At 36.3% G+C, this 24147-nt stretch overlaps 1 protein-coding gene across 1 annotated transcript in view; it reads right to left on the bottom strand.

The window, feature by feature from the left end:
• Window positions 1-24147, bottom strand: part of orc3 (origin recognition complex, subunit 3) — a 117556-nt gene that overhangs the window by 81767 nt on the left and 11642 nt on the right. Inside the window, exons 4-6 of the mRNA XM_028797530.2 lie at window positions 22526-22670; window positions 21900-22004; window positions 14641-14810 (exon numbers count right to left, since the gene is read on the bottom strand). Coding sequence (XP_028653363.2) covers window positions 14641-14810; window positions 21900-22004; window positions 22526-22670 — 420 coding nt within the window. The remainder of the gene's footprint in view (window positions 1-14640; window positions 14811-21899; window positions 22005-22525; window positions 22671-24147) is intronic.

The following is a 24147-nucleotide window of genomic DNA, read 5'->3' as shown; positions in this document are numbered from 1 at the left end:
AACAAAAAAGTCAGCCTAAGTTTAAGCCAATTTCCATACCAAGTTAATGTTTTATAAATCCTGACTTTTGGTCACAAAGTAGCTTACAAACATTTAGAAACATATGCAATTTTTATACATGAGGCCCCTGGAGATTAACGATTTGTTCCTACAGAGCATGGGGAGGGCTATCAAGAATAATTAAATTATTTACATATAATTTCTCTTGGCACCCTGCCCGGGATTGGTTCCTGCCTTGTGCCCTGTGTTGGCTGGGATTGGCTCCAGCAGACCCCCGTGACCCTGTGTTCGGATTCAGCGGGTTGGAAAATGGATGGATGGATAATTTCTCATGAAGGGTTTAATGTGTTCCAGTTACTTCCAATTTCCCAAAGATGCGTGACTATATGTTGGCTCAATATACTGTAATCTGATATTAACTGTTAACATGATGGACTTGAAATTAGGGCAATTTTGTGAATTGCACCTAATAATGGTTGGATAGGCTCAAACTCACCGTGTCTCAAAAAAGGAACTAAACAACTTAAGAATAAACAAGTCAAATATATGTGAACAATATATATACATGTACTGTATGTGTTCTCCTCTCAAGTCATACCAATGTTTAATGAAATCATGGCATAAATATATGGTGTCTTCAATGACATTATTTATGTAACTTTTTGCAAGCACATCTTCAACATTTGATTAATTTACATTAAACAAATGTATGAAATCATTATGACTAGCATATAACTTGCAATAATGCCAGTCTAGTTTTGCAACCGGTTATGTTTTAAAACATAAAAGAACTCAGTGCTAGAAGGAAACTCAAATAATCAAATATCACAAGTTAATTTTGTAAAATATAATAAGCCACTTATATACAAATACTTCCATAAACAGTAGCAACCATTCTTTCACTCATTTAACATTAAGACAATTTTAAACTTTCAAAAATATCAAATTTCAACATGCACACTGCTATCACTAATCAAAATGTTTTTTTATCGGTGTACATACCTTACATACTCTGATTATCTTTGTACTGAAAACAAATTGTACATAATGATTTTCTGCTAGAAGTGCGTATTTGTTTAATGCTCTCATAAATTATGTCCTTTAGGTTTGTGTACTATAGCTTACAGCCAAAGTAATGGCAGTTAGTGGATGGGCTGGCCACCACTTCATTAACTTTTGAGATTTTGAGTTCTTCCACCAGTACAATACAAAATCATTGACATCTCCAGTTCAATCTTTTCTGGTGATTTATTCAATAATGTCTGCATCATTTCATACCACAATTTTTTCAAAGCACCAACATAAAAAAGTACTTTTTGTTTTAAAAAGATAAAAAAATGTGACTGTTCACTTTTAAGCTGTATTAAACGTCTCTTACACAACTCCCTCACGTTAACATGCACATCAGAATTTTTCAGATTACTAATTAGACACAGGACTAAATTCTTATCACTCTGAAAGCATTAAACATAAGTCTCTGTTGCGGAGGCAAAGGTCATACCTAATTTCTGTGCACTTCTTTGCGTTTGCAATTTTCCTCAGTAACTGAAGTTATTCAGTTCCCATAATGTTGTTATGAATGTCTGCCCTAGGCCTAACTTCAACCAGGCTTTAATAACAAATATTAATTATAATGAAATTCTTACTTAATTACTTGGAATTTAATAAAAAATGAACAATTCTATTCACGTATACAGTAATCCCTCGCTACTTCGCGGTTCACTTTTCGCGGATTCACGACTTCGCGGGTTTTTAAATACAAGTGATTGCCCGCCTATCGCGGAAGTTATGTTCCAGACCCATCAGCAACAGGAGAAAATCCGTGATATAGAAAGACCATATAAATAAACATTTTTATAGTTTAAGCCTTAAAATACCCATCCCACATGCTTTAAACACATGTAAACTTATAAAACACACTTTGTTAACACATATGATATGTGGATGTCGGGCTAAGGATATGAGTAACATCTCACTATTATAAAACATTTTAACTTTACGCAAGACAAGACAGTGAGACAGGAAAATTGGTGATGTACAGGCTTAAAATTATTGACACGCAGAGCGACAAGCAGCACAAAGTCCACTTCTCCTTAGCGTTCATTCAGCTCCCCACCCCCTTGACAATGCGAAGTGGCAGGAGCGTACTGCGCTTCCGGGGAGGGGGGGTTTGAGCGAAGGTGCGTTCAGCTCTCACACACCCACACACACACACACTCCTCCTTCCGAACGCGCAGAGGGACAAGCAGGCATTTTGGCAGAAGCAGCACAAAGTCCATTTCTGCTCAGTGTGAGTTCAGCTGCCCCCCTTCACAAAGCGAGTGCAGACACATTGACATCTGATCGCTGCGTGCAGTGTGCAGTGTTGGTCTGAGGTGTTTAAGAATGTAGAAAGTGTTTAAGAGCATAGGAAGTGTTTATAAGAGCGTGGGAAAGGTTAACAAGAGAGTGAGAAAGGTTTATAAGTATGTGGGAAGGGTTTATAAAGCCTTAAAATATGTATAAATAATAAAATAAATATATGTCGCTACTTCGCGGATTTTCACCTATCGCGGGGGGCTCTGGAACGTAACCCCCGCGAGAGGTGAGGGATTACTGTAATGATAAGGTATGCAGAAATAAACTACACAAAATTGTAAAAATACATTTTGTATATAGTTTTATATAAATTTATATAAGCGAGGAGAGTGTGTTGAGTAGATGGAAAGAGTACTTTGAGAGGCTGATGAATGAAGAGAACGAGAGAGAGAAGAAGTTGGATGATGTGGAGATAGTGAATCAGGAAGTGCAACGGATTAGCAAGGAGGAAGGGCATCTATGAAGAGGATGAAGAATGGAAAAGCCGTTGGTCCAGATGACATACCTGTGGAAGAATGGAGGTGTTTAGGAGAGATGGCAGTGGAGTTTTTAACTAGATTGTTTAATGGAATCTTGTAAAGTGAGAGGATGCCTGAGGAGTGGAGAAGAGGTGTACTTGGTGCCGATATTTAAGATGGGATGTGCAGGACTGTAGTACTGTAACTACAGGGGGATAAATCTGATGAGCCACAGAATGAAGTTATGGGAAAGAGTAGTGGAAGCTAGGTTGAGAAGTGAGGTGATGATTAGTGAGCAGCAGTATGATTTCATGCCAAATAAAGAGCACCACAGATGCGATGTTTGTTCTGAGGATGTTGAAGTATACAGAAGGCCAGAAGGAGTTGCATTGCGTCTTTGTGGACCTGGAGAAAGCATATGACAGGGTGCCTCGAGAGGAGCTGTGGTATTGTATGAGGAAGTCGGGAGTGGCAGAGAAGTATTTAAGAGTCGTACAGGATATGTATGAGGGAAGTGTGACTATGGTGAGGTCTGCGATAGGAGTGACGGTTGCATTCAAGGTGGAGGTGGGATTACATCAGGAATCAGCTCTGAGCCCTTTCTTATTTGCAATGGTGATGGACAGGTTGACAGACGAGATTAGACAGGAGTCCCCATGGACTATGATGTTTGCTGATGACATTGTGATCTGTAGCGATAGAAGCAAGCAGGTTGAGGAGACCCTGGAGAGGTGGAAATATGCTCTAGAGAGGACAGGGATGAAGGTCAGTAAGAACAAGACAGAATACATGTGTGTAAATGAGAGGGAGGTCAGTGGAATGGCGAGGATGCAAGGAGTAAAGTTGGCGAAGGTGGATGAGTTTAAATACTTGGGATCAACAGTACAGAGTAATGTGGATTGTAGAAGAGAGGTGAAAAAGAGAGTGCAGGCAGGGTGGAATGGGTGGAGTAGAGTGTCAGGAGTGATTTGTGACAGGCGGATATCAGCAAGAGTGAAAGGGAAGGTCTACAGGATGGTAGTGAGACCAGCTATGTTATATGGGTTGGAGATGGTGGCACTGACCAGAAAGCAGGAGACAGCTTCTTTAACTTTGCTACCTCCAGCTCTAAGATTTGCATTGGGTGTGACAAGAATGGATAGGATAAGAAATGAGTACATTAGAGGGTCAGCTCAAGTTGGATGGTTGGGAGACAAAGACAGAGAGGCAAATTTGCGTTGGTTTGGACATGTGCAGAGGAAAGATGTTGGGTATATTGGGAGAAGGATGCTAAGGATAGAGCTGCCAAGCAAGAGAAAATGAGGAAGGCCTAAGAGAAGGTTTATGGATGTGGTGAGAGAGGACATGCAGGTGATGGGTGTAACAAGATGGAGAGGATAGAAAGATATGGAAGAAGATGATCCGCTGTGGCGACCCCTAACGGGAGCAGCCGAAAGAAGAAGAACATAGTTTTATATAAATATATTTTGGTCACAATTAAAATGCATTAAGAGGAGAGGAGGAGAAAAATGTAGTTAACAAACATCTCCTGTTGGTATAGTTTATCATATAGATAAAATATTCAAATTCAGTATATTGAAAATTAAAATAAAGAAACGGAGAGCAATTCCTTTTTCACAGCCAAAAAAAGCCAAAAGGTACTATTAAACAGTACGTTTTAAATTTGCATGGTATATCATTTTTTATCCTAACAGTACACACACAAACATCAAACAAACTGCTACTTTCTTGTAAATATATATGTTATATTGTCCACTATAATGTTTCTGCATCCTGAAAGTAGCCAGTGCTAACCTACCTTTGTAAGATTAATTTCATGTACCGAGTACACTAATATAAGTTACTGCTAGTGCTGGGCGGTATGACCAAAATTCTATATCACGGTATTTTTCAAAATTATACCCGTTTCATAGTATTGGACGGTACTATTTTCCCATGCATGAGTGGATGTTAACCACATTTTCCACTGCAATCACTGGCTAAGAATAACCTGTTCCACTGTCATGAGAATTGTACATTGTACAAAAAACATTTTAATGTGCACACAAGTATTAATACAGGTTTGCATGGCCCCATAAAGTGATAGTTTTCAAGGGGGTGGCACTAATGAAGAGAAGGTATCACATTGCATGACAAATACAGTTAAAATATAGAGCCTTTTTATTGAACAAAGTTTGCAAACAACTTAAAATAAAATTTTGACAACATATTCTCAACCTTCCAAAGAGGCATTTAGACTTAGTAAAATATCCAGAGGTGCTTGTCAAAAGTTGTATTACACTGAACATGTCTTAGAAAAGGGGCGGCACGGTGGCACAGTGGGTAGCGCTGCTGCCTCGCAGTTGGGAGATCTGGGGACCTGGGTTCGCTTCCCGGGTTCTCCCTGTGTGGAGTTTGCATGTTCTCCCCGTGTCTGCGTGGGTTTCCTCCGGGCGCTCCGGTTTCCTCCCACAGTCCAAAGACATGCAGGTTAGGTGGATTGGCGATTCTAAATTGGCCCTAGTGTGTGCTTGGTGTGTGGGTGTGTTTGTGTGTGTCCTGCGGTGGGTTGGCACCCTGCCCGGGATTGGTTCCCTGCCTTGTGCCCTGTGTTGGCTGGGATTGGCTCCAGCAGACCCCCGTGACCCTGTGTTCGGATTCAGCGGGTTGGAAAATGGATGGATGGATGGATGTCTTAGAAAAGGAATAAATAGTAAATATTTTTTGTAAACCAACTACACTTTGTTAATGTTAACAATCTCTGTCCACTGACATGTTAAAGTGACTTTTTAAACAACTTTACCATGATTAAACTGCATAATACTTAAACTAATAAATAATAACAATAAAATAAATAATAGTGCAACTTCCAGTAATAATACAATTACTTCCAAGACTTCAAGCCCAGGTGCATTACACATTATTCACCAAATTAAAATAAAATAAAACATGTGCAACTTGGTGATGACATCTTTACCAACTGAACCATCATTACTGCAAACTGCATTACTATGGACCTTGCTTCAAGCTAAGCTATATACATAAATAATAAAACTGCAACTTGCATTTATAATGCTATTTGTGGTATAGCTCTATGGAGGTGTATTAGGGCCATGGTGAAGAAAAAAAAAATCTGGACACTGAAGAAAAATAAAACTACAGTATATATCGAGAATAAAGTCGACATGTTGACTTTATTCTCAACATTTCCACTTTAACCTCGACGCTTATGTCGAGATTAAAGTCAACATTTCTACTTTATTCTCATAGTTTATTTTGTCATTAAAGTAGAATGTTGTAAACTAAACTTCATCCTAAAATCAATGTTTAATTTACTAGATTTTCTCAAACCCTGTCATAAGTTATTGTAGCACACTAAATGCTTTGTGTTAAGTGTTCCCCGACCCAGTTGTTAATCGCTACGTGCTTCTTAAACTGACTTCCTCTTGCACTAAGAGAAGGCACAGGCAGCAATCACCACACAGGATACATTCACTTCATGATATTCCTGCTCTCTGAAAATGTAGGATGCTAAAATAAATTTTCATGATGAAAAGCATTAAAGCAGGTATTAAACATGCACGGTAGTGCTGCTCCCTCGCAGTAAGGGGTCCCCAGGTATACGTTCAGTTTAGAGAACTTTATGGCAGGTGTGATGAGGCTCCAAAAAACTGGATGTATGAATGGGTATCGCACAGGTTTAAATGAAATATTGTGTAAATATTGGGTTAGTGATCTGGTGGTCAGAGACATGAACACAGAATTCAATGGATGTTCTTCTGAGCAGGCTTTCTTTATTGCATGCATGCTGTCTCTGTCTGACTTACCAAACCCCCAGTTCCTATCCTTCCTTTTTCTTTCTCCACATAACCAATCACCACACAATAAACGTCTTTGTGAAATTAAAACTAGTTATAAACTTAGACCACAGAGTGTTCAGAACTTTAAAAAAATCTTCGTTATACATGTTTAATTATGCCATCCATTCAGGGTTGCACTCATCCCAGCAAGCATTGTGTGCAAGGCAGGAGCAAATCCTGAACAGGGCGCCAGCACATTGCAGGGTGAATACGAGCAATGCATACACTAGCAGGGTCAATATAGCATAAAAAAATCCCACATCCTACATGACTTTGAAAAAAACTGAAGCACGCCGAGTAAACCTACCAGACAGACATGCAAATTCAAGACAGGGAACACCCGGGACCCCCTTGCTGCGATGCAGCAGTGCACCCTCCACGCCACCGTGCCTCCACATGATTAATACATGCTTTATAATGTATTTCATCATGAAAATGATAAAGTATTTATCTTAACATTCTAAATGTATGCAGGAATATCATGAAATTAATGTATTCTGTGTGGTGATCGCTGCCTGCGCCTCCTCTTAGTGCAAGAGGAAGTCAGTTTAAGAAGCACGTAGTGAAACACATGGCTCAGGGATCACTTAACACAAAGCATTTAATGTGCTACATAACTTATGACGGGGTTTGAGAAAATCTAGTAAATTAAATATTCATTTTAAGATGAAGTTTAGTTTACGATGTTCTACTTTAATGACAAATTGCGAAAATAAAGTCACCATGTCGACTTTATTCTCATCTTACGCGTCGAGATTAAAGTGGAAATGTTGTGAATAAATTCAACATGTCGTCACACTATTACACAGTACCCAGGTACATTACACAGTATTGAAAAAAAAAAAAAATAAAACAAGTACAACTTGGCTTGTTGTATTATCCAGTAGTATACAAACAGTATTCACAAATTTGAACATAATGGTCCACATCTGACCTTTTAAAACCAAAGTATCTCCAGACAACAGACACGGCTCCTTTTTTCAGCAAATGTTCTTCTGTGTCATCATGTTCAACTTTATCGTCTGCTACAGCTTCAGTTTCAGAAGGTTCTCTGTCCATTTTCACCGTTCCAACACCTCCACTCATGCATGTACTCCGTTGTATGCGTGTTTAGCAGTGCAGCAGTAAAAAGGTCCCCCTTAAACAGTTTCCCGCTGTGCCACATTCCGAACTTTGTTTAGGCTATTTAAACCGGTGTTGCAGTATAAGAAAAATCCATACCATAACAAAAATAAAAAGCGGTTTTTGGTATGAACCGGTATACCGCCCAGCACTAGTTACTGCCTTGACAAAACTGAGTGCATTTAATTTTGGTACTGCCTTAAAAGCAGTGTACATTTACTTTTTGATCACTCCAAAAGGAAAAAAAGCCCTAAGCTTTTTTTTTTTGGAGTTTATAATATCTTGCGTCACAACTAATAAAATATGTGCACTATTTGATAACAGCATCACAATCCTTTTAGTACTTTTTACCTTTCCTTATACTCAGTTCTCCTAAGTAAAGAAAGTACAGATGAATAGATGTGATGTACTAGAGAGTGCAGTTGCATCATTCGCTCTCATTTACTTACTGGTAGTATGTTTGTCCCCAAAATAAATATATATTACACAATTTCAATAGCAAAGTGACTTTTTTCCCTTCTGTGCATTTTTTTTTTTTTTTTTAATCGAAGTAAATTTCAATAAAAAAATGTAATGCTTTTCGGTGAGATCATTCATTTACCTTTCACATTTTTAACCTTTCTAGAGGAAAAAAAACCTCTCTCAATGTAGCGATACAACTAGAATTGTAACTTGTTGCAAATGTACTCATTTTCATAGAAAGTGCTCACTGTTCATCTCAGCATACCTGTATAATTATAATGTTTTCATTATTATTAGCATTATCACCACATGCACACTCTTGCAACAAATGTAGATTTGGTATTTATATTTTTATATTATTATTTGATATTTTTCCTCTTCTGTTCATATTTTGTAAACTTTTTGTAAAAAACACACAGTACATACTCTAGCATTAGCTTCATTTTATGAAATAATAAAAAAATCCCTCTCTATAGTATAGACATGTTTAATCATAAATTCATGAGTGAAATCTAAGGTGTGAGTTGAAGGGAAAACCTACTTTGAATAGTAAAGCACAGTAAAAACATTGTAATCTGTTTCAGTAAAAATTAAACTTCTCTTATATCTATACTAATAAAAGGCAAAGCCCTCACTGACTGACTGACTGACTCACTCACTGACTCACTCATCACTAATTCTCCAACTTCCCGTGTAGGTAGAAGGCTGAAATTTGGCAGGCTCATTCCTTACAGCTTACTTACAAAAGTTACGCAGGTTTAATTTCGAAATTCAAAGCGTAATGGTCATAACTGGAACATATTTTTTGTCCATACACTGTAATGGAGGAGGCGGAGTCACGTATCGCGTCATCACGCCTCCTACGTAATCACGTGAACTAAAAACAAGGAAGACATTTACAGCACGAGTCACACACGGGAACGAAGGTAAATGACGTTAATTTTTGACTGCCTTTTAATACTGTGTAAGCATACATATTAACACATGTGCAATTAAACGTGTGCATTTACGGGGTGATTTCTCAGGCTTAAAAGCTCACCTTTTATCAAACGCGGGAAGAAAGGTAACTGACGTTGTTCACTGTCTTTTAATACTGTGTAACCATACATATTAACACATGTCCAATTAAACGTGTGCATTTACGGGGTGATTTCTCAGGCTTAAAAGCTCGCCTTTTACTAAAAAGGTAAATGCAAAACTATTTTCAATCAGTTTATTGAAACGCTCCCATTAAGGATTGCAATAACATATTCGCGAGATAAAAGAACGAAGTAGGGGGAAATGGAGGAACAGCCGCAAACAGCGAAGAGCAAAAAATTAATTAAACAATTGAGAACGGAGCGAGTTAAGCATACAAGCATGTTCACAAGGGAAACAAAGCACGGTGTAAAACGTAAGTTTAAATTAAGTTTATAGAAACGCTCCCGCTGCGGATTGCAATAACATATTCGCGAGATAAAAGTTTCATGAGAAGACACGAGGTATAAACGAACCACACGCCGTGGCGCAACGTTAGGGGCAACAGTTTCAACCATTCTATGATCTGCTTCTCGCAACTGAAAGACGGCACATGGCGGATGTTAGCCGACTTGCTCACGGCAACGTTAGGGGCTTCAACTATGGCGCTGACGCCACATCTCAGTGCCAACACTTTGCAGACTGTACTTAAAAGACACGCCCTCCTCACTGGACAGTTAAAAACACCAATCAAACTAACGATGACATCAAGTATTACCCAATCAAAAGTAGGAAAGGAGGCATCTTCATAAAATGCATGTGGGATGATTTGCATGAGACGCTGCTTTAAAAAAAAAATGATAAAAAAAATACGGGATAAATCCCGTCCAGTATTGATTCAAAACGGGACGCGCAATTTCATTCTCAAACGCGGCACGATTCCGTATTTTAAAGGACGGGTGGCAACCCTACAGTGCCAGGTAACCACCCATACAATCAGATTGTGATTCAGACTAGGAATGCAATGAATGTAATTACCCCGATCTACATACAAGGCGAAAGTCTTGCAACATTCAAAGATGATGGTTTGGGATAAGTACACCATACAACATAAAAGAGCTTATGAAGCCTTGAACCGAAAAAAGCAAGATCTCAGAGATCGTAAAAAAAAAAATAGGAGGTAATGTCGTTTTACTCGCTGTAGATTTTAGTCAAACATTACCAGTTATTTCACGACGGAGACCAGCAGATCAACTCAACGCGTGTTTAAAATCCATGCTTCTCCCACGCTCGGTTATATGTCGCGTGTTCTCGGGTAGGTGCACCAAAAAATGTATACATTTAAGCATGTAATGGGCAAACAAAAAATGAGGTATACCCGAAGGCACTGCAGTAGTACTTAATGTAACTTTACTTCTTAAATGTTAATGTTTTACTGTTTAATAATTTATACGCTTCTTATATGTTGTTCAAATTCTTTTATCAAAATACCACTGACAGCGCAATGCACGATAACATGGAGTGAATACACCATACGCATCCGCCCACGGCTGCCCTGCTGTGCGCAGATAGGAGTTGATTCTACAATAAAATAAAATAAAGATAAAAAGAGTAAAACAATCATCACCCATAAAGCGTGTGTGTGTGTATATATGTGTATATATATATATGTTGATATGTGGATGTGTATATGTATATGTATATATATATATATATATATATATATATATATATATATGTAGATATGTATATATATGTGTATATGTATATGTATATATATGTTTATATGTGTGTGTGTATTTTATATATATAAAACACAGCAACACTCATAACAATGACAACACAATTACATTGACAATCATGTTACGTTATTTTTAAAATGTTTCCTTTTTTTTTTCATAACCTCTTTAACACACTACTTCTCCGCTGCGAAGCGCGGGTATTTTGCTAGTCTACAATAAAAGCTGAAATAGTGAGAATAAGGTATGCTTGCAATGGAATGTTATTTGTGTGTTAGTCAAAATGAGGAGGTGTTGTAGATGCTCATGTGTGCTGACCGATTTCCTCTTTTCTTCTTGCTTTTATTACAAGTGCAATGCAAACATCTGTACAATTTTTATTGAAACAGTACTTAAATGTGAAATGCAAGACTAAATTTAGAGGAGGTCTAGCTTTTTTGGCATGAAAATATTTATGCATGTTTCAAGACAACCACAAGCAATATTTCCCAGAATGCTTTCAATATTTTTGTGTTGGTTATTTTTTAAAACGGTGAATCTAAGCATGGATCTTAAGGATAGCTGGCCAGTGGTACAAGTGGTTGTCTACTGCGCATCATTATATAGGTACACACAGATGTTGTGCCAAACACACCATTAAAACGGAAGATTTTTATGTCACTCCCATACCTCCATCAAAATTCTTATACCTGCAAGGGTTACTGAGGGCACAGGAGACAGCTCTTGTCTTCTTACTGGAAATTAAAGGTTATTTTAAAAAATAACAAAAAAGTAGTGAAAAAAAAAATCTCTTCCTTGTCCTCAAGTGCCAATGTCTGTTTTACAGACTAGAAAATAATTGATATAAACATTTTTATATGTTGAAGACAAAATGTATTCAAAATTGTATCCAAGGTTTTATCTGAAATTTATAAAATAATTTACTGTTTCGCTTTGATGATAAAGCTAGATTTTTATACAATGCTCCTCTTTATATCCAAAGTCATTACTTCTTTATGAACACTCCACTTCTTTCACTGGACAAAAAAAATTGATTTTCCTGCCAAAGGGGAATGCCTGGTCTTTTAATAAAATGTATTCACTGCAAGAACCTCAATGGAATTAATTAATGCAAAGCCACTTTCATGCTTTAAGATGGTCTGGCAAAGATTAATGAAAGGCTGGGGTGTAAAACAGCCGCAAGTTGATTCAACCTTGATAAACAAGGCCCAACACTGATTCTCAACAGAGATATATTATTACATGATGTTATACATAACAATTTTAAAGATACAAATACAAGCAGCAATAAGCATTACTGTTATGCAGTCTATATTACAGGATAAACTTTACATGTAAAATAACGTCTTCAGTATCCTTTGTTTCCAAACTTTCTCCATTGCTGAATACATACTGGACACACAAACATAACACACATATACTGTAGATCACTGCAAGCATACTTTAATGGACTGATAAAGGGCTGTTCCACAATTTTTTGTTTTAGTCTTTAAATATTGTGCATGCATGTTAATGTAAATGCACTGCATTTGTTTGTATTTTAAAGGGAGGATGCAAAATGTGCTTGGATATTTTTAAACATATACCTAATGTTAAATATCAAGGCTTACTGTAGTAATGTGAAATGGTGTGTTGTGTCCTTCCAATGTTCATATTATTTATTTAATCTAACATTGTTATTTATTTTCACAATTGGCTTAAGGAATGCAGGTGTTTCCATCTAAAGTATAATTTCTTTAACGTAAACCAAGAAACTGAATACAGAAACGTAAAACATTCTTGTTTAGTACAGAAAATACACACTATCTTATGAAAAAAAATCACAACAGTACATTCATTATTCTTTCAAGGTCTTATTCACTTTAAAGCAGTGGTGTGCATAGGGGCTGAAACTTCTGCAATGTAAAAAAAATTAAATATCATTTACCTATCTTAAATCTTTTAGTGTTTCACCAAATTACAAATCATCACCATCAACGGAAATAAATAAGCATAACATTATTATATGCTATATCATCAAATTTAAATAATGTCCCATCAGCTGGAAATCCAGTAAAAATAATTTAATAAGTACAATCGATCCTAGGCTAGTAGTATGTTGCAGGTGAAGCCACATTTTTATTATGCTTTTATTTTACAGTGTTGAGTGAATGCAGCATAATTCCTCCGCTCTTTAGATGCTGTAACTATTAAAAATTAAGGGATGCACATAAAGTATAGGTAACATAAATCAGAGAACATACAAGTGCAACAAAAGGGAACGAATTGTAATATTTTATACAGGTACATAATCATATTGTGCTATGAAAGTAAGCTTCAATGACAAATTGTAAAGCACTGCACAGAGATAATTTATTTACTTTTTATGTCTTGCCTTTATAGATGTACAAGGCCTCTCACACTGTAGTAATATAATTATGACTGTAATATGCCATAAATGAACTCATTTTTAGTAGATGTCCCCTCTTTGAATCATGAGTGTTCAATGCTCATTTCAGCATACTTGCTTATTTACTATATACAGTATGACCTTACTAAGCAATGGTTAGCACCTAGTATTATTACACACCACACGTACACACTTGCAAGAAATGTAGATGAGAAGGCATACTCATCTTGAAAACTAAGGTTTGAAAATAAATATTACTGCTAAAACTGACATTTTTGGACCTCCATGTTTACTTTGATACAATGCCAAACACTTTTAATTAATATATATATATTATTATATTCTTGTCAATCCTGCAAGCTGGTAACGCTCAGAGGCTTCTCTTCTGATTGGGTTGTGACTTTGGGTCTGCCGGATCACTTCCTATCAGAGCTTCTTCCAGTTTCCAAATGTCTTTGGATTGTGAAGGACACTATACTAACTGACATTGTTTTTTTTTTTTTTTCTTTTCATTTTCTCTAAATGAAAGGCTTGCACTTCTAAGGGTAATAATGCTCAGTCTAATTTCCTTTGTTAATTGCCATTTTCTTGACATTATCACTGGAATATTGTGAAAGCAGAACTTCAGAGGGTGTAGTAACAAATTCTGTTCCAACTCTGCTTTAGGACAGGCAGAGGGTTTTTAAGTAATAACAGAAGCTGGGACATCTGTGTAAATTGTTTGCTTCAACTTGCAAAGCTTAATTTACTTTAATTGCTGGAGAACAGCTGTAGGTTGTAACCTATTAGTTGCTCCTTGAAGTAAGCCCATTTGTAATACTCTGATATTTCCTTATCTTCAGTTTTTGACAACCTAAACTTTAAAATTAAATCTCTGGCACTTCAACTGATTAAAATTTTAAGGAAAACTAGAAAAACTGAGATGTTCTAAAACTTTTGACCAGTAGTGTACATCATGTTTTTATTATTTTAATTTCATTTACTAGGGTCATTTAGAATTCTAATTATGTTATTAGTTACAACTCTTACTCACTAAATATTGTGACAAAATAGGGTGAGTGAAAGGAAAGTATGTGATAAGCTCTTAAATTAGTGTTGCTCAGATCATGCCAGGCACCACAACAGAATTAATGATGGGACCTGAAAACTTTCTAAGATCACAACATTCTTTATAGTGCCATTTTGTCTACAGTATATTAACCCTGTTCAACCTATGCACAACTGGATTATTTGGGTAGTAAACAAACATCACTCTTAACTGTATAGAAATTGCACTTACAATGATTTGCTCAAAGCTAACAGACAATAAACATTACCTTTGTGACAGTCTGGTACCATTCGCAAAGTGTTGCTATAGAACACTGAATTCTCTTCTTGGGGATGCCTGAAATATTAGCTTTAGGTTGAGGTTCCTCTTCATCCTCTTCTACTGACAAATGGTACCCCATCAGCTGAAGCAGCACTTTCTGTACTGTGTGTTTCAAGGCTAAGTTCAAAGAAAGTAGACAGTAGACAGATCATGTGAAAAAGTGATATAGCACATTCAAGTGTAGTATCAAACATAAAACTCTAAAACATTAATTTAACAGTGTACATTATATGATGAAAGCAATGTCTATAACATGACAACACTTCAAATGCTTCCAAAGAAAAAATATGCTTTACTGCAAAAATATCAGTTTCAGAAAGCAGTAAAGGACATGTTTATTCAGTGAAAAGAATTTGCTCTAGGGCTGCAAAAAACAATCAGTGTCATGTATAATAACCACTGATAAAAAAAAAGCCGCCAATTAATTTTGTTATCAATTAGCTGCCTTGTTACATACTATAAATATTACTTCACTGGCCAAGATATACATTGTATTTTTAGATATGGAGTCGTTGGATGATGCAGAATTGATTGAAAGAGTGCAGTCATTTCAACATTACATTTACCAAAAATATGTGTTTTGCAAAAGCTATAAGAGTGAGCTCACTTGGCATGACAGGACAACTGCAACGTGAAAGTACCTGAAATGAAAGCACATCTGAGTAACGGTACTATCTCTCTCACTTACACTAGGGCAGCACTCTCAATGTCTTTCTTCTGGCAGCTCACAATCCTTATCAAAAAGAATCTGACCTTCAGCAATATGTAAAACGTCTGTTACACAGTATTTATTATGATGATGTTAACGACCAGAATTTCATACCCTACTGTAAGGAAAGATGCTTTAAGTGTATCTGACTCCATTCATTTTGTGGTCTTTGCCGCCATCTAGTTGAGAATAAAAGAAAACAGTACCCTAACTTTTGTTGATGTTCAACAATAGTTTCAGCCTACCATCACTTGACGTTGACCTTTGTCCACAATAACCTTAACAGCTAGACTTTACACTTAGTAAGAAGATTTGTTGTTATGCATTTTTTGACAAACAGGACATACTTTTGGTATAAAGGAGAGCATTGTTTAGGGAATAAAACTGTGCATAAGTATTTTAATAAAAAAAACAAAAAACATTAAAAACACCTGCCAGCTAACTGAATAGTAAAATAATCACTAGTTGCAGCGTTAATGTGTACCATTAAAATGTACAGATAACTTTCTAACTAACCAAAAAATGTGCTATCAATGAAAATAATAAGGCACTGCCAAAAACACTTTTCTGTTTGAAAATTTATAAAAGTTTTATAGAAAAGTGTAATCTGCCTTTACTGAAAATAACTGTAGATAATATTAATATGTAAAAGTGACTAGTAAGTGAAGCATACACAGTTACAGTACTTGCAATGTCTCCTTAACATACTATACATTTTATATGTTTAGCAAACATTGTTGGCAGAGTAGTTGAATGGCATATTTTTTTAGATTTAGATTTAATTAAAATCGTACATCAAATGGGGTATTGCAGCAGACATTTTAAGGCCAGATGCCCTTCCTTACACTAGCCTGCTTAAATTGCCTTTTATGTGATACAACAGGGACGGTGACCTTATTCTAATTTCAGTTCATAGGGTAAAAAGCAGTGCTGAAGATGATGAATACAGTACGGATAAAGCAGCTGGCTGATCTAATGCATATAGATTATGTTGAAGGCAGTGGAAAGCCTTGTAGCTGAATGGTGGACAGACCTGTAAAACATTAGTGTGGGAGATGAGGACAAAACACTCCAGGCAAGGGGATGGTGAAAAGTGCAAGTGCTTTTATTAAACAATAAACTCAGCAAAAGTCACAAGTGTTCAAAAGTGCAGTGCTTCAAAAAACATTCAGTAAATAAATAAATAATCCATAAAAAGAAGGTGACTTTGTGGAGGTTAACATCAGAATAAATAAAGTCAATAAAACAAGCTTAAAATTCAGGCAGGAAACTGTCCTTTCTAAAAAGCCTGGTGCATTCTTTCTCACTGGTGGCTCCCCTGCTTATCCCATACGGACCTTGCAGCAGAGGAGTTGCACTACCAACAGATGCAGCTGACCTTCTGCAGGTCCGGGTCCCTGTTGTCCCATGGCTACAGTAAGGCTCCCTCTCTGGACCTAGGCTTGAGTCCCCAATGGCCATGGCGCTCACATTGAAGCTCTCCTCCCAAATCTCCTCGACCTCCGCTACCTTCCCGGTCTCGCTTCTTTTAACACGCATCACTCTGGCTCCCTAAGTTGCTCAGCCACAACGATCACTCCTTCAGCCCCCAGATGACAGTCACTCACTCCACTCAAGGGGCTCACCTTCCCAGCTGCCTGCCTTCACCCACTCTCGAATTCACTCACATACACCAGTCTGTTCTGCCTCCTGCCTTCTTGTCTCTCTCTCTCTCCCTTTAACCTCCATTTTCTTCTTACTTTTTTCTTAACTCGATTTTCTTTTCTTTCACCCTCTCACTTCCCTTTTAAAATGGGGACGTGGCAAAGCTATAGCAATCAGCAGCTCCCAGCATCAATTAGGGTTGCGGGTAATCCTGTACCTGTGCGCTAAATGCAGGGCTGTCTGCTCCCGCATCGCATACGGGAACCTAATCCTTAATAATTATTTACATTACCTTACCTGTGATGCACGCTAAACTTACTGGCCTATAGTTACTCTGATCTGCCCGATCACCCTATTCATATGATGGGATAATATTTGCCATTTTGTAGTTCTCTGGAATTTCCCTAGTACCCGGTGATTTCCTAAAAATGTGTGAAGGATTTATATATGCATTTACTAATATTCTTAAGAATTTGAGAATAAATATTATCTTATCCTGATGTTTTAGTAGTCCTTGTTACAAATGGAAGGTTATCCCATTTCCTCAAATGTGAAGATTTCAGTACAATGCAAGTTTACAGCATTTACTCTCTGTATATTTAATTCCTATTTACTATTCCTGATACACTTCACCTCCTCCTTGACTGTTCTTTTACTACTAAAATACTGAAAGAATATGTTTGGGTCATCTTTCTATCCTGATCATTACAAAATGCTAAATCTAGACAGGCTTCCCACCATGTTGATGCTTTAATATGTCACATTAAAAAAAATAATCACTAAGTACATCTATAAACTCCTGCTTAATATTCGGGTAGTTAAATGTATATTTTTTTCTTCTTTTATTGTAAAGCACTTCGGCCACAGCATTCCTATGTTGTTTTAAATGTGCTATATAAATAAACTGACATTGGCATTGAAGTCTCCTATGACTATAATATCCCATTGTAAACTTGACATTTTAATATTATTAAAAAGATGCACATTGAAATTACTGTCTGCACTGTGCAGTGTATAGCACACTCCAAAAAAATAAGGCCACATTCCCTACTTACTGCTTTCCAGATGTTAATCCGGATTTTCTCACTAAGGTGTGGCTCATCATCCAACTGAAGAAGACTTTCATTTAAATTCTATTTTACATAAACAACCATAAACTCCTTTTCTGTTCTGTCTACCCTTCCTAAAATGAATACCATATACAGTGATCCCTTGCTATATCGCGCTTCGCCTTTCGCGGCTTCACTCCATCGCGGATTTTATATGTAAGCATATTTAAATATATATCGCGGATTTTTCGCTGCTTCGCGGGTTTCTGCGGACAATGGGTCTTTTAATTTCTGGTACATGCTTCCTCAGTTGGTTTGCCCAGTTGATTTCATACAAGGGACGCTATTGGCAGATGGCTGAGAAGCTACCCAACTTACTTTCTCTCTCTCTCTCTCTCTCTCTCTTGCGCTGACGTAGGGGGGTGTGAGCAGGGGGGCTGTTCGCACACCTAGACGATAGAGACGTTGCTACTTTCTGTGTGCAGCTGCTTCCTGAAGGACATGATGCACGGTGCTTCGCATACTTAAAAGCTCAAAGGGCACGTATTGATTTTTGACTTTATTTTTCTCTGATTCTCTCTCTCTTTGTCTGCTCCTGACGGAGGGGGTGTGAGCTGCCGCCTTCAACAGCTTTGTACCGGCGGTGCTTCGCATACTTAAAAGCTAAACAGCCCTATTGATTTTTTTTTTGACTGCTTGCTTTGTTCTCTCTCTCCTGACGCACACTCCTTTGAAAAGGAAGATATGTTTGCATTCTTTTAATTGTGAGACGGAACTGTCATCTCTGTCTTGTCATGGAGCACAGTTTAAACTTTTGAAAAAGAGACAAATGTTTGTTTGCAGTGTTTGAATAACGTTCCTGTCTCTCTACAACCTCCTGTGTTTCTGCGCAAATCTGTGACCCAAGCATGACAATATAAAAATAACCATATAAACATATGGTTTCTACTTCGCGGATTTTCTTATTTCGCGGGTGGCTCTGGAACGCAACCCCCGCAATGGAGGAGGGATTACTGTATATTATACTCATCCCCATTCTTTTTATTTAACCAGGTTTCTATTATTGCTATAATATCATAATTATGCTCAGTTACAATGAACTCCAGCTCTCTTCTTTTATTATTGATACTTAAGGCAAGCTAGTTTTAATGTGTTATTTTATTTTGTATTTAAACTTTGGGTTAGAATTTACATCACTGGCATATTTGTTTTTACACTTTTTTTTTGCCTGCCTACCACCTCAGAGTTTTCAGAGACGCTATCCAGCTCCATAAGGACCTAAAAACAGTCTGACACTTCCAATTCTGCATAGAAGCCTCCAGGCAGTGTGCACCCTTTGCTTTGTGACTGTGACTAATCTATCTCTACCCATCCTGTCTGGAGTCTCCTCCCACTCCATTTTAGGGGTGAACACTATCTTATTAAAGAATACCTGGTCCAGGTCCATCATTTCTCTGCTGCAATGCAGGCCAGACAAGTCCTCTTCCATTTCAGGGGCCCTGAGCTCAAAATGCTGGATAAGCTAGCATTTCCTGCAGATATACCCTTCAAGAACAACTGACCCCTCTAAGCCATCCTCCAAAAAAGTCCAAAATCCAACAGGACTTGCATTGCACTAGCCTTCCTTTTAAAATGTGGCTCTGGATTATTAAACTCTTTTTATTAAAATTAAATGATTTAATTAAAATTATTAAAATTAAAAAATGAACAAATTAAAGAGTTACCACAGTTATTAAACACCTTCTTGCTCCTTTAGCAACTATAAAACTCTCTCCTTGACTGCCTGCTGTGTGCCTTTGTTTGAAGTTATTAAACTTTACTTTTCCCCCGTCCGTTTCCTAACTTTGCTCCCTTCTTATTACCTCCTTCCTTTGAAGATCGTTGGTTACACCATTTGTATTGCTTCTTATTCATGAACCTTTATTACTGTCACCCTCTTAATTGTGCTAACTTTCCTGACTGCTAAGAACTGTTCTATCAAGTAAAATGTTTTACACACTACTTCTTTCTTACTAAGAAAACGTGTTTACTAAATACCAGCTGCTATTTAGTAACTTATTAACTTGTCTGTTTCTATTGCCACAAGCCCTCTCTTAACTACTCTCAAGTCAGCCATCTACCTGTACTTAAATACTTTCTTCCTAAAGAATGAGTGCATATAGCCAAAATGTTCTACTAGTGCTAACACTTTACTGTACAAGTGCAACATGGTGTTCTATCCAATATTTCTTTAAATGCCTTAATTTCTTCCCACTATGGAATCACTGTTAATTTTTTTTTTTTTACTATTCATTGGTACATCCCTGGTTATTTACTTATGGACTTGTCAGTTTCTGCAGCTGTTTTCTGCTCTTTCTGTCCCACCTTACCTCGCTGATGCTAGTTTTGAATACTAGTAACATGTACATGTAACAAGTAATTTTTCCACACGCTTCTCCCAAACACTCAGCTACCTTAGCTCCAGTGTGGGATGGGGGAAAAGAAAAACCCTTCTAGGGAAAAAAATCTTAGTAGCAACCAAAAAAATAAAGTTGTTAGGAGTAAATTTTTTATTTTATTTGACTCTGACACTGCAGTATCATAAAACATTAACTTACATTAAAAGTTTACACAACAAGTTAACTTTTTGTGAATTCAAATCTTTCCATTCTTGTTAAATTTAAAAGAGTGTATAAACTACCTGATGCCAAAAAACATGTATTGACATAAGTTAGCTTGTACTAGTGAAAACTAAAGTAAGATCTGACTATATTGTGAAGGAACCTGTTTTTTAAATGGGATTTCACATATGAAATGTACACTGAGAGTGACAAGTGTAACCGAAAAAGAGGTGGTGGAAGGTGATATGAAAAGAATGACTCTCAACCCAAAGTATGATCGAGAGAGTGAAAAGGGGATTTCAGAGACAACAGGCCAAAATGGGTAAACTTGGTCATTAAAGTGATGGTGATTAAAGTATCAACAGGGGTCAACAGCAGTTTGCTATATACTTTAGACAGAATGAAGAGATGGTAAACACCCCATCATCATCCTGCTCTGGATAAGTGAGCTTAAGAAAATACTCTGTTTTCAGTGCTACCTCTACCATGTTGCCAGTTTTATCCAAACATTCTACATGTTGACCTATAGGTGACAGTAGTTAAACTAAAAGGTATGGTTTAAAAAGAAACACTTCATTCCTCACAAATAATATATTACAATTGGGGATATTAAAAACTGCAAAATGAGACTGAAGGGCAAAATGAATAGCAACATATCACAAACTAAACATATTTTGTCAAAGTGTCATAAATAAGTTTGTCAGAAAAGAAAATTCTGGCACAATTTCAAATAAATTAGGTTAAATAAATCACAAGTATACAAATACCATTTAGCAATAAAAATATTTAGGGAAAACATCACAGAATGACACATTTGCAGACAACCATAAGTCTAAGATGAAGCATATTATATGATCACTTAGTATGCCAACATATGCATGACACCAATGTAAAGTACACTGATTTAAACAATAATGAATCAGCATTGACCACAGCATGGCATTTGCTCCCCCTAGTGACAAAAACATTGAGCAATTAGGATTTATTCGGTTTAAAGTGTTGCAAACATTCTGAAGTATCTAGTATATCTAATAGAAAAATATAGTTTGCTAAAACATTGTGAGAGTGTGCAAACTGTGGAATCATGACATTTGTAGTTCATTTTTGGGGCAAATGATGTATTTAATTAGTTAGCTTGTAATTGTGTATTTCTAACCACATACACAGTAACAAAATATAAAATATGCTACTTTTTAATACTTACATGGACAATCTTTTGCATCAAGACCAACCACATATGGTGTAACTGACTGATGAAGCAACTCGGATAAGTTCTGAAAAGTCATATTGTGGTCTGTAACATTCACACCTGAAAAGAATTGGAAAATATATTTAAAAATACACATATTAAATAAAAACCTGTGGAGTTTTGGCCACTTTTCGGTAACTTGCTAAATAAGTAAATGCTGTAAGGCCTATCAAGAAGATAGTTACATTATTGTATAAATCAAACCACAGTATATATCACATCTTGAACAATAATAAAACAGACCTCTTTGATTAATAATAGTAATGAGATTTAGGGCAAAGAATTTTTTTGCATCATTGTCTCAATTACACTGATAATTATTTAAGTGTTTTCAAAGTCTTCCATATAAATAAATAAATAGTTATTATAAATCAAAAGTACCTCTATATAGTAAGAAAAGTTTTACTCAGAGATTATTAGTTTATATGGAAGTACAAATGATATACATCCCTTCCAAATCCTGTGAATTTGGCTGACAAAAAGAATCACATTTAAGAAATTTTGTATTACATGTTAAATTTTTTGTTCTACTCCTTCAAATTAAATGATAATAAAGAGCGCTTAAAGCACTATTAACTGACCCAGTACAAGAGCAGCTGTAGGGATTTCACTTGACCTCATTTGAAATGTCCATTCATCTGTTTTAGAACGAAAAAATGTTGTAGATGTTCTTGCAAATTCTGCCAAACTGTCCAGTATGTTTTTATTCAACTCTTCTTGAATGCTCTATGATACAATACGAAAATCACAATTATTATGTGTTAATTAAAACCCTGGTGCTGAAGGGTTGCAGGGGCTAAAGATTTTTATTCCAACTAATTTCTTAATTACCATAAAATCCAGTTCTTGTATCAACTTGAAATTAACAAAATGTTTTACTCCTTGTTCCTTTTATTCTGGTGCATCAGATATGCCAACAAGTTTTACTTTCTTTTTTATTCCAAAATACAATACATAATCTATATATGGCAAGTTATTAGATTAGATACAAGTAGACTATAAATATATTTCCCTTCTACACCAAATAAAAGAAAAATTAGACAATAATAGAAAGTAGTGATCAATCTAAAATTTTACAATGGCTAGACAGTTTATAGCTATTATGGATGACTGAGGATAGCTTTGAAGAGTACTAATTGATGATGGCATCGATAAAAGGATACAAAAAAGGGCTGAAAAAAGTACTTTATCCAATTGAGAAATTGTAATGTTTTCCAATTTTAAGTAGCACTAAACATTTTCTACCATTGAACTGTAGTAGAAGAATTAGAATTCCTCCAGCTGACCACAGTAACACAACCATCTACGACTATGGTGGATTTTAATCACATTGTAATATTCACCAAGCAATGGTGTACCTCCTGGTATTAGGTCAAAAATATATTACAACACAAGGATTAATTATAACCATGATGTTATTGGATGCTAGATAAAAACTGTAGTCCAGGACAGTCACCTATAAACAGGATTTATGTTAAGGTAGATTTCTGACAGCCTTAGTCGAGGGACAGGTATGCAATGTACAATTGTGAGCTCAAATTGACATACTGAGGAATACTGTATTAAATCTAACTTCAATTTTTTTTGTCTGATGATGTAATTGTAAAATTTTGTCCCTAGTGTAATCTCAAAGTATCATGAAATGTGTTATTATATAAGCACTTCTATAATTATGAGATACTTCTATAATCAGCAATAGTATTTTTTAATAATGCCTTTGAGGTAAATAATGGGGGAAGGTGGGAAAGTAATTATATTACCTTCACAAAAATCACTGGCTTGTATACAATGTAAAATGCGTTTGTAAGAGGTTAGATTTAGAACCCTGAGATACCTAAACATGAGGGTATTTAGATGTAGATGAAGTAAATATTGCAATTTTGGGTGTAATTGTGAGCATTGATAAAAGCTAGCATGATCATTGGAGCAGCCTTGGCCTGTAAGATTTTAGTTAGACAGATGAAGATGAATTCTAGGGATTCCTTCACTTTTGTCTCAAAGAACAGTATTATTGGGGATATCTTACAAAATTCAGGTGAATACCCATTTCGACCTGTAGCTTTTCCACTTTGAAAAAGATTTTATGATAAAAAAAAAACAAACTAAAAGGATCAGCATGCACTACTTTTTGAATTTCAAAATATAAAGTTCAAACTATTATTAATTTCTGACAAAAGGCCGAGGCTAGCAAGGTAAATAAACA

The sequence above is a fragment of the Erpetoichthys calabaricus genome, chromosome 3 (genome assembly GCF_900747795.2).
Source record: "Erpetoichthys calabaricus chromosome 3, fErpCal1.3, whole genome shotgun sequence".
Lineage (NCBI taxonomy): Eukaryota > Metazoa > Chordata > Cladistia > Polypteriformes > Polypteridae > Erpetoichthys > Erpetoichthys calabaricus.
Note: the sequence above shows the minus strand (reverse complement) of the source record. Positions and strands in the feature narration are given on the sequence as shown.